Raw genomic sequence first — 12,193 nt, 5'->3', positions numbered from 1 at the left:
AGACCATATGTGAGTAGAGTTGTGCGTTGGTTCTCTCCTGTGCCACGAGGGTTTTCCACCGGGCCCTCCGGTTTTTCCCCCTTCATAAAAATCAAACCCTTTTGATCTCTGGCTGTGCTCCGTGGACATATGGGTCATATGGCTGGATGCCAAAGGCGCCTTTACATGCCAGCAGCCCGACCACGTTGTAGCCGCATCCTTCGCAATTCAGCTTCTCAGCTGCGAGTAAGGATGATTAGCCTCCCCATTTATTATTACAGTGAAATCTTGATAAGTCAAACCTCAAGGGAACAGGTTAACAATTTGACTTAAGCAGAGTTTTGAGTAAAGCAGGGTTGTATATCATTGCTATACTACTGAAGGGAATGGATTCTTTGTTTGACTGAACAGTTGTTTTGAGTTATCAGAGTTTGACTTATCGAGATTTCACTGTATTATTACTTCCGCAATTTAGACCAGCTCCTAAAGACCATGCTTTTGCAGGTATCTCAGGAGGCGTTCTGTTAAGTTTGTCACAAAGCACGCACAAAATGCTTACTCACGTCTCTCCGGGAAATGCGAAACCATTGCCCTGATGAACTCTGCCTAATGCTAGGTTTGCACATTCCTGATCACATTAGGTCTGTGCTCAATTTTCTTAAAACAAGAATTTCTTTTTGTTTTGACAGCTGAGTTCTCGCTGGTCCAACTTCTGTTGAAGCGTCACCCCAACATGCTGCACCAGCATTTCGTGGAGTCGGTTTTCCACTTCAACGCTTACGACAAGCACAGTGGTGAGTAGCGTTCAAATTCTTGCTGTTTTTTTCCTTCAGACATTACCCGATTATTCTATATTATTTTGATATCGATATCGCAGATAACAAGTTTTTATAATATATAAATCAAAATGTTTGATATTAAGAAATCATATCGAAAATATGGACAATGCGTTAAATTATCTTTAAAATAAATCTCCTGTTTGTGGGTTTACTTTGTGCTTATCGTTTCCTGGATAACGAAACAAAACTCGGTAAAATCTTGTGCTTGTGACGCAAAATAAAAACATCCCGAAATGCCAAGCGGTGTTGCTTTGTGCTCTGCGTTCGCTGGGATTCGCGGTTTCCCCAGTGTAAATCTATAAAAAAAAAAAACAACGCACATTTTGGACGAACTCTCAGTGCTGAGATTTGTTTTAAAAAGTTTGAGCAATGTGCTCCAGAGAATCCTAAGTCGTGGAATCGTAAATCCGAGTCATGAATCCTAAGCCATGGAAAATTGGGATTTAGAATTTGTTTATTTTTTAATAAAAGTGTCATCTTTATGGTCTTTTAACTTGGATTTCCGATATATCCATTATTGAAAATTCTGATATCAATGGTGCTTACAGACATCTTAGGTCAGCAATTACAATTCCTTGAACGAGATCAAATTTGATGTAATATTGAACAAAGAAATTGACTGGAGCAGGGTTTGAACCTGCGACCTCCGGATTGCCGTTCCAGTGCTCTACCAACTGAGCTATCCCATGTCGGCTGTTCCCTAGTTTGTCAATGTCTTTGTTCAAAGGGTGCTAGGGTGCAAAGGGTGTATGTAGCCAGGGGTCACGCCCTAAGTCACGACGCCAGCAATAATAGCAATGCTGCAAACCTGGGACATAGCAACGGGGATCACATAGATGATACAACTTTTTAGTACAAATTTTCAAATAAAACAGACAGCAAAAGTGAATCTTGTCAGAATAATTCATGCATAATCTTGACCTAGTTTAAAGGTTGATCAAGTCTGTTTCAAGGTAGAGTAGATCATTTTGTAGCAATCCAAAATGTAACTGACAAAATTATTGTTGAAAACTAACTTAGTTTAAAGATGGGGATGGCAATACTACTCCCTGTAAAATTATTCTTTCTGGCATGCTGTCATTTTGAAGAAAACAATAAAAGGCCATTTCCAAAGATGCGTCAAGTGATTCGGCGAATCCGTGAATGGGTGCGCGCAAGCATTGACGTGACACACAAGCGCATGGTTGCTATTTTTCGTCAGTTCAGTGTGTGACATCGGATAGCTGCAATTGGCTGAATGAGAACGTGTCCCGGATTCTCATTTCAGGCGCATTTCAAAATATGACTCTGCATGCTTTTGAATTGAAATCCAGATCTTGGAATATTGGGTTGTTTTTTTTTTCGGAATAGATTCACAGCCGAAACTTCATCAGGTTAATAGTTGTTAAGCACACGTCTATAGATTTTGAGCACTTTTGTTGCTTCAAACGAAAAAAAATGCACAATTGACAAAAATGATCTACCCTACCTTTTCTAAATGGAAAGAAAAACAAAATGAATGAGACCTTTTGGTATTGTTGTCGATTTGTGACAAAACTTGCAAAATTGTACCCATATTATTTAAATCGTGAACGAGCAATTTTTTGTACAACTTGATTGCAGTTTACAACCAGTTCAGCCAGACAGAGCGCGAGAAGCAGCTGTTTGCCTTGAAGGGCGCCCTCAACGCCGGCAAGCGCAGCACCATCTACCGCTTCATGCTGCAGCACATGACGGACGAGCATCGCTTCAAGCTGACGGCCAAACTCTGCCAAGAGGTAGGAGATCATGAATATGCATGAGACCTCAATTCATGCATAATCATGACCTGACAAGTCATGTGATCAGTTCCCTTGTCTCTCCAAGTGAAGGCATTGGATGAAAGTTAATTTATGACTGAAGGCATGAATATGCATGCGACCTCAATTCATGCATAATCATGACCTTATATATCATGTGATAAGTTTCCTTGTCTCTCCAAGTGAAGGCATTGGATGAAAGTTGAAGTATGACTGAAGGCATGAATATGCATGAGACCTCAATTCATGCATAATCATGACCTGGCAAATCATGTGATCAGTTCCCTTGTCTCTCCAAGCAAAGGCATTGGATGAAAGTTGAAGTATGACTGAAGGCATGAATATGCATGAGACCTCAAATCATGCATCATCATGACCTGACAAGTCATGTGATCAGTTCCCTTGTCTCTCCAAGTGAAGGCATTGGATGAAAGTTGAATGTAGGCATGAATATGCATGTTACCTCAATTCATGCATAATCATGACCTGACAAGTTATGTGATCAGTTCCCTTGTCTCTCCAAGTGAAGGCATTGGATGGAAGTTGAATGTGTGACTGAAGGCATGAATATGCATGCGACCTCAATTCATGCATAATCATGACCTGACAAATCATGTGATCAGTTCCTTTGTCGCTGGCATTGGATGTAATGATGAATAAATCTATGAATATTCAATAGACCTCAAGTCATGCATAACGTTATGTGCCAAGAGGTAGGCGAATAATTTCACGGGGTGTTCAGTACGATCTTTTATCCAAGAGAGTGTTTGATAACAATTTGATTAAGGTTACTTTTGGGATAAATACAAATCGTCGTGTCAGTGCAGGTCATAATAAGGTCATAACGCCCCTCTGCAACAAAGTCGTATCTCACGCGAATACGCTCCCCGCAACAAAGTCACATCTCAACGCCCATTGACTTTGTGTATACATCCGGGTTATTTTAAGTGAGATTATTATTATTATTATAATTATTTATTCGACCTCAACAAAGAATTACAAACAGTGATACAAAACCAAACAAAAATTACACAAAAGTGGTTGAAAACTCACAACAAAAGAAACGTATAAACATGTAACTTAAATTATTAAAAAATCATGAAGTAGAGGGCATGCACTTTAAATGACAGCTGGAGTGGGCTTCCCAATTGGGAGTTGAACAATCACCAGTAAGACACAAAAAATCACAAAGAAAATGATTATGTGGGTCAGGGACCGTAAAAGCGAATCTAATCACTGTTGCTCGGAAGCATGCGGACCCGCACATAATGACAAATGAACAGGACAAAAAAGGCAAACAAATGCACAAGAACAAGATTACAAATGGCAGGGAAATAACACAATACTGCAATAAAGGGAAGCCCGAAGATTAAACTTAAGATATGACCTTTTGACATTCTGAAACTTGAGTTTCACGTGCAGCCCATTTTAGGAGATACAACCTTGTTGCACAGACACGACGAAATGATCCTACATGCCTTTTAAAATGTGATGTTTCTGTCCAGGTTCTCGCAGCAATTGTTGATGGCGTGCTCCCTCTAAATGAAGAAACAAACATCCTTCTACAAGACACTCTGGATATCCTCTGTTGCAAGGTAAAACATAAAATTGTACAATTTGGAATAAAATATTATTCCCCGAAAAAAGGAGAAAAAAATGATTGAAAACGCATTGCTGTTTCCTTCCACGACCGGTGGAAGGCCATACACCCCAACTGAAGATGGTCTTTGCTCCTCTTTTATAGACTTAAGTGATGATTGAAAACTGTGTACTTTCATTGTCATTGAAATAACGAAGGGGTCTATTTTTTTTTCTCAATTTATTTTAGGAGATCAAGTTGACCTCTCTACGGCCCAAGTCGACCACCGACATTGAGGACCAGATGGAGATGGCCGAAGCGGTCATCAACCAGGCCAAGACCAAGATCATCACGCAGGTGGTCAAGCGCAACGTCATCGAGAACATCGTGCCCATCGTCATCGCGCTCAAGCACACGGTGAGAAAACGATCGAGTCACCCGCGTCAGTGAACTGTAGTGGAGGCTCTGCAGGCTTCCTATGGCCTGAAAAAGTCATGGAAGTGTTTAGGGCTGGGTTATTTTAACCATCTCTCAGGGGGGGGGGGGGGGGGATTCCGCCCCCGCCCAAATTAAATTATTAAAAAATTAAATTTGTGGTCTGCGGGTAATTCTGCAGGTTGTGGGTTCGAGTCCTGCCCGGAGTTATGGTGCGTGTGCTCTTGATCAAGGCACTTTGTCACTCACTGCTTCTCTCCACCCAGGAGTAGATGGGTACCAGTGAGGCAGAGTTGGTTACTGTGAGAGGTTGATTACGGCCAAGAGCGCCGAAATGGCTGCCTACTGGCTGTGTATGCTCCCTAGGGAGTTGAGAAGGTTTCAGAAGTATTTGCCCATTGAAACAGGAGAAATAAAAATTGTAAAGTGTTTTGATACCTTGTTGCAGTGTAAAAGTGCTATATAAATGCCTGCTTAAAATGATTGGAAATAAATAATCCATACATTGATTGTCTAATAATCTCCAGCTGGAGAAGTCTCACTCTCCGACACTGCGCCACCTGATGTTGTACCTCAAACAGCTGATGAAAGACTACCGCAACGAGGTCAAAGGTGAGTGAGCGAGCTCAGTTTGATTCAAATAATTAAAGCTGCATCTTGAATGGTGCTGAAACTCCTGTTTCTTGAACTTGTCAATTTTCACAACTTCGTTGTTGAAATAATGTGTGTTTCTGTCACCACGAAATGAGCATAAAGTCGGAAATTGCCATCTTGCAGTACAGTGGGAGGGGGGGGGCTAGATTTGGAACGCCCCCCCCCCCACTTTTTTAGCAATGTTTTTGCCAAATGCGTGTTTCTCGCCGTGAGCCGTCTGATGCACGTTTTGATACCAAATTTATGAAAATTAACCTTAGAGTCACCGCGCTTTGCCAAATTATTTGAGGCTGATCACCGTGGAAATCGCATTTCCCCATATATACAATGCATGGATAGTATAGCTTGCCTTGGTAGCGGCAAGTTAGTGTGCTAACTTGCAAAGTCAATCATTCAGATTAGTCAATTATTCAGTTCAGATTATTTGCTCTGCATGCCTGCCAAATTTCTTTCTATTTTGTTGCTTCATGCCCGAGTTCTGAGGCACGGGGCTTTAGATTTTCTAATTGGTGAGGGTTATCTCGCCCTGTTTTTACTCAGACATCTTAGCCGCCGACCGGCAGCTGGCAACCGAGATCGAGTTTGACCTGAGACGGTTCGAGGAGGAGCAGGCAGAAGCCGCCAAGAAGCAACAACAGGCCGCCTCTGGTACCGCGGCAACCTCGCGCCCGGGAAGCAGAGCCGCCACGCCCAGGAGTAAGACGGCCACGCCCAGGAGTAAGACGGCCACGCCCAGGATCCGGCCTGCCACACCCTTCACCTCTCCTCAGCAGGTTAACTTAAAATGAAAACGCTGCTAACATAATTACCACTTTAAAGCTACAGTCCATCATTTGTAATTTGTGCAATTTGTTCGTTTGAAGCAACAAAAGAGTTCAAAATCTAATGAAGGATACTGAGCAACTAACCTGATGAAGTTTCAGCTAAGCTTCAGCTGTACATTCCAAGAAAAACAGCATTCTAAGATCTCAATTTCAAATCCAAAGTTACTGAATCATGTTTTGAATTGTTTTGAATTGCAGCTTTACGCGACGTCGCGCACTGATCCGACGAATTATAACAACCGCGCGCGCGTGTGCGTCGTTCCAATACTTGTGCGCGTTGTGCTGAATAACAAAACGAACTACTAATTTAAATTTTCCTACGGTGCTTCTTAAGAATCACCGTTGGAAATGCCTTCTTTCGTTGATTACTTCAAAATGACAGCTTCCCAGAAAGAATAATTTCACAGGGAGTTTAGTCCCCTTACTATCTTTCAACCAAGTTTGTTTTTCAACAATAATTACGCCAGTTACTTTTCGGATGGCTGCAAATGATGGACTATACCTTTAAAATGTATAGGTACTCGATGTACCGGTTTTCGCGGGTGTAAGGATTTGTTTCAAGCAAGAGAAAAACACAGACATTTGGGGCTGGAGGTGGAACACGTACCGCACACACAACAAATCACATGATGAAAATTGGCCCTCTTATTAAAGAAAGTGGCTAGTTTCACACACCATTTTGGACCTCTGTGGAGAGCCCCTGGGGGGCCCTTAAGTAATCAAAACTCCCCTCCCTGCTCCACAGTCCCAGCAAGATAATGACTTGTGATTAAATGAACTACCACCTGTTAGCCACACTGCTTTCTGGAACCATGGAGCTAGGATGCTGGTACTATACATTCTGGTGATTGTGGTTTATGCTAGCATAGCAGTAAAAGATCCTTCTCGGCCATTTATTCACCGATTTTCACAGTTCAACATAATAAAACAAGTCAATATTTCAGGTACATCATCATGATAATACTTTTAGATTGAATTTAGCAACGAAATAATATGCATGAAATCTCTCAGGCAGAGTGACCTTCGCTCCGCTGTGGAACCAATTATAGGATCAGTGCGGTTACGAGTCTTAATCCCCAGAGCAAACTCTCCAAAATGGTGTGTCCCAACCCGAGTGGTCTATATGGTTGGTCAAGTTGGTCTTAAGAGGAGTGTTCACCTCATGAACTGGTTGTGTGGTACGAATCTGCGCATGTGCGTTGCTACAAGGTCAAACCTCGAAAACTTGATGCCTAGAAAACAGGTTCACGGACGATGTAATATAATGAACCTAGTCAGGATCCCGTTGTGGTTTATTTAAAAATGTGTATCAAAAAGTCACATCCTCTGAGTGATCCCCGTTTGCTATTTCCCAGGTTGGCAGCATTGCTAATGTTGCTAGCATCGTGACTTTTGGCGTGGTCCCTGGCCACATGGCATATATGGGTGTATGGCTTCTGACTAGCGCCCCTTAAACGAAGACATTGACAAAATGGGGAACCGCCGACATAGGGCTGGATAGCTCAGTTGGTAGAGCACCGGAACGGCAATCCGAAGGGTTGCAGGTTCATACCCCGCTCAAATCAATTTCTTTGTTCAAGCTTTATTATAATGAACCTAGTCAGTTTCCATTTTTGTTTATTTGAAAAAGTGTTTGAGACTAAACCTCACTGTAATAAATGAACAATTTACCAAATAATATTTTTGTGTATCTGCCAACCAAACTTGTATGCACATTTTTACCATGCAGAGTTTCAAATGATGAAATTAATTTTTTTTTTTTTCATAAAACTTTTTTCATCTTTTTTTTTTTAGGGTGTCGGCTTACCTGCCGTGCTCTCCCCCAGGGCTGTTGCCAACTGCTCCCCAAGGATCATCCGCACCCCTCGGGCGGGTGTGGTGAACACACCCCAAGTAACACCCGATGCCACACCCAAAGCCACACCCAGGGGTACCGGTGAGGGTGCCCTGGGAGGGGAGGAGCCAGCTATCAACGGGGGCGGGCCGGCCACTCCTATCAGAGCCAACAGGTAAGGCCTTGTGGAAATAAAGAAGTACTTTGTTTTCTTAATGAGCCCAGTACTATAGGTTTTCCCGGGCCAATTTCCTGAAATGTTCATTCACTTCTGAAAATCGGTCATTCGTTTTCGTCCGAATTTAAGTGCACGTCTTTAATCCCATTTCAATTCAACAAAAGTTCAATTGTTTTCATTGTCCGTGCATTCAGTTTTGAGAAACAGACGGCCAATTACGTTACCTGCGCATTCATTTACGCAAGCATACCTTGTCTAAATTGATTTCAGGTACAGCTAATTTGATTGAGGGTTAATGAAAAAGAAACCTCTAATTGTATCTGGTGCCGATGGCTTTAAACTAAAAGTGAAATAGAACGGTAAAAGTTTGGAATCGCCCTCTAAAAGCGAAAAAGAAGTCTTGTAAACGAATCTAAATGGACATCAATAAAAGGAATCGAAATGGAATCGAATGCGCTAGTAGCGAAAATGAAACATGATTCTCAAATTCAGACGAAAATGAATGACCGATTTTCAGAAGTGAATGAACATTTTAACAAAACCTATACTAGCTTCCCTGAATGCCAAGTGATTGACTTGTGATTGACTTGTGATTTGACATGTGATTGACATGTGATGCACCAATTATTTAACTTGTGATCGATTTGAAATTGAACTTTTACAACTCTGGTACTTCATACCGCAGACCAATCTCCCTGGCCGCCCAGGCTATCGTCAACTCGGCCCGGAGAGCCATCGCGTCGGCCAAACGCTGTCCCCCGGTGACGACGAATCCCCAGCGAGAACACGCAGTCCCGTCTGAAGTCCTTGTGAAAACTGAGAAGCGATCTCCCCTAAAGGAGAAGAATGCCGCTGCACAGAACAAGGTTTGGGAACTCTGAATTGATTGAAACTGCAGCGGGTCTAGGGGGTGGCCAGCAGGCCCAATTCTCGTAGTCTACGAAATATCCGCTTGCCCAGCAAGAGTCTGTGATATGCGAGCAGATTCGGCAATTAATTATGCAAAACAAGACTGCGTCTCGACCTCGAGAGGCTCACTTTTCAGCGGGGACCTTCTTTTGGGTCTCCCGTAACTCGTTGTGTTACAAAAACATGGCATCTTAATTGGCCAATCCACAGCTTAGTCTACATTTCTGAATGAAATGACTCCACAGTCTCTAAAGACCACTTCGATTGGCTGGCACACGGACTTTCAACCGTGGTTCTACCCACGTGAATGTCCGATCCAGACGACACACTGAGGAGCTCAGTGAGAAAAGCTTGTTCCCGTTTTACCAATTACTGTACATCTCATTGTTTATTGTTATTTGTGACTTTCTGTAGACCCCGCCTCGTCGCGGCATGAGGAGCCGAGCCATCAGCACCCCAGACCAGACCATCGCTAACATCACCTTCCAGGCACCCATGGATCTCAGTGTCATCCCTCTGTCGCCCTCCCCCATCCCTAGCTCTTTACCTATCAGGGTCTTCAGTGAAGTCGATCCTAAGAAGGGTAAGTCTCTCCCTAACCACTTCCTCTCACTTCCATACAAAACCCCAACCTCCATCCCTAACCACCCAACCTCTCATCACCCCATCCCCAGCTCCCGACCTATCAGGGTGTTCAGTGATGTCGATCCCAAGAAGGGTAAGTCTCTTCTGTACCCCTTTCTCTCACTGCCATACAAAATCCCAACCTCCATCCCTAACCACCCAACCTCTCATCACCCCATCCCTAGCTCTCTCCCTATCAGGATCTTCAGTGAAGTCGATCCCAAGAAGGGTAAGTCTCTCCCTAACCACTTCCTCTCACTGCCATACAACACCCCAACCTCCATCCCTAACCACCCAACCTCTCATCACCCATCCCCAGCTCCTGACCTATCAGGGTCTTCAGTGAAGGCGATCCAAAGAAGGGTAAGTCTCTCCCTAACCACTTCCTCTCACTGCCATACAAAACCCCAACCTCCATCCCTAACCACCCTACCTCTCATCACCCCATCCCCAGCTCTCTCCCTATCAGGGTCTTCAGTGAAGGCGATCCAAAGAAGGGTAAGTCTCTCCCTAACCACTTCCTCTCACTTCCATTCAAAACCTCCACCCTCTCGTCACCCCATCCCCAGCTCCTGACTTATCAGGGTCTTCAGTTACCTCGATCCCAAGAAGGGTAAGTCTCTTCCTTACCACTTTTCTCACTTCCATACAACATACCATTCCGTCCCTGACCCCTAACCTTCCCAACTCTCAAGAAGAGGAAGTCTCGTCAAGCCTACTTTCACTCCTACACAAGACCCCAACCCTATTTCCCTAACCACATCCAGTTGCAACTTCCCATGTCCAAACCCCACCTCCAACCTCAAAAAAAAGAAAAAAAAGAATTGCACTTTTCAATAAAATTAACCAAAAAAGGGATACCGAATAGTTTTTACACATTTAAGAGGAGTAGAAAGTTGCACAAAATGTGTTCCTCAGAAAATTTCATCTCATGGGCCTTTTGATATCAAATATCACATACAAAATTACCTCAGTAGACTTAGCGAAATGTATCCATCTGCCACATAACGATTTTCCTTTCTTTTTCCAAAGTTGTCGGCACGGCGAATTGGACTCCCCAGCTGGAGGTGGAGAATAACAAAGATTTGCTGCTCATGCTGTCACCCGATCAACCGTAAGTCAATCAATTATGCAAATGCTGTAAATACACCTGCTGTCCATAAAAGCTCTGTGCATAGTGAATGATAACCTGAGAAGCAAGCAAGCGCCAGACCGGAGCTGGAGGCTTCTGGTGAGAGGCTTTTCCCATACCACTTGAAGCTGGCACTCTGCAAGTTACAATAACATGTTACTTTCACTGAAGTCCATATCCGATGACTAATTCTGACTAATTTCAATGACAGGACACCGAAGCCCCGAACGTGGAACATCACCTCCCCGAAACAGGGTCCCCAGCGCGCCCGTGCGAGGATCAGCAGCGCCCCGGGGGTGAGGAAACTGTACCCCAGGGGGACAAGAGAAGGACCCGGGCCAGCACCTCCTCGGCATCTTTCCAGGCAGAGGAGACAGAGATGAGAAATCCACGCCCGCGAAGGAGCTCGCGATCCAAGCAGAAATGATACAAGCAACTTCCAGAAGAGTCTTCTTGGAAACTTTTGTAACAATTAGTTGACCTATAAGTACCCCCCCCCCCCCCTGTACTGTCCCAAACTGCCCTGCCTGTTACTCCCTGTACTGCCGCAAACCGCCCTGCCTGTTACTCCCTGTACTGCCCCAAACTGCCCTGCCTGTTACTCCCTGTACTGCCCCAAACCACCCTGCCTGTTACTCCCTGTACTGCCCCAAACCACCCTGCCTGTTACTCCCTGTACTGCCTCAACCCGCCCTGACTGTTACTTCCTGTACTGCCCCAAACTACCCTGCCTGTTACTCCCTGTACTCCCTGTACTGCCCCAAACCACCCTGCCTGTTACTCCCTGTACTGCCTCAAACCACCCTGCCTGTTACTCCCTGTACTGTCCCAAACCGCCCTGCCTGTTACTCCCTGTACTGCCCCAAACCACCCTGCCTGTTGCTCCCTGTACTGCCCCAAACCACCCTGCCTGTTACTTCCTGTACTGCCCCAAACTGCCCTGCCTGTTACTCCCTGTACCGCCCCAAACTGCCCTGCCTGTCAGGAATGCACAAAACAAGTTTGACATCTTTGATTGAATCTGATGAGTTTGATTGAATCTTAGTGAGAGTTATTCATTATTTTGAGTCTAGTCCAATTTTTCAAAAAACAAATATAAAATGAGCAGTGGAAATCAAGTCGGAGCAATTTAAAGTTTACAGATTTCAGATTGCTGCTGATTACTTTTGATGACAGCGATTGGCTTTTTACATACAGTAAATACTTTCTTTTCCAGTAAAATAAGCAATACTTGGCCAATAATTTGGTTCATATCTGGGGGGGGGGGGGTGGAGGAACATAAGTTGGGAGAAAAAGCAACGTTGGAAAAAATAGAAAAGGCTTAACCACTTCTAAATTACATTTTTTCGATCTTGATTTAATAAAAATTATGGAAATGAATTTTGCTGTAAATTCTGTAAGATTTTTCAATAATAGTGCCTCAGGTTT

General features: G+C 43.8%; 1 protein-coding gene across 1 annotated transcript in view; it reads left to right on the top strand.

Annotated features, from left to right (window-relative positions):
* The window catches only part of LOC119725339 (condensin-2 complex subunit D3-like), a 36,634-nt gene extending 25,374 nt beyond the window's left edge, over positions 1-11,260 (top strand). Inside the window, 12 exon segments of the mRNA XM_038196735.1 lie at positions 669-773; positions 2,421-2,575; positions 4,102-4,191; positions 4,425-4,592; positions 5,138-5,222; positions 5,805-6,037; positions 7,883-8,097; positions 8,786-8,966; positions 9,424-9,592; positions 10,666-10,747; positions 10,977-11,050; positions 11,053-11,260. Coding sequence (XP_038052663.1) covers positions 669-773; positions 2,421-2,575; positions 4,102-4,191; positions 4,425-4,592; positions 5,138-5,222; positions 5,805-6,037; positions 7,883-8,097; positions 8,786-8,966; positions 9,424-9,592; positions 10,666-10,747; positions 10,977-11,050; positions 11,053-11,192 — 1,697 coding nt within the window. The 3' untranslated portion in view covers positions 11,193-11,260.
* Positions 11,261-12,193: the final 933 nt, after the last annotated feature.

Source organism: Patiria miniata, unplaced genomic scaffold, assembly GCF_015706575.1.
Source record: "Patiria miniata isolate m_02_andy unplaced genomic scaffold, ASM1570657v1 HiC_scaffold_19, whole genome shotgun sequence".
NCBI classification, from domain to species: domain Eukaryota; kingdom Metazoa; phylum Echinodermata; class Asteroidea; order Valvatida; family Asterinidae; genus Patiria; species Patiria miniata.
Note: the sequence above shows the minus strand (reverse complement) of the source record. Positions and strands in the feature narration are given on the sequence as shown.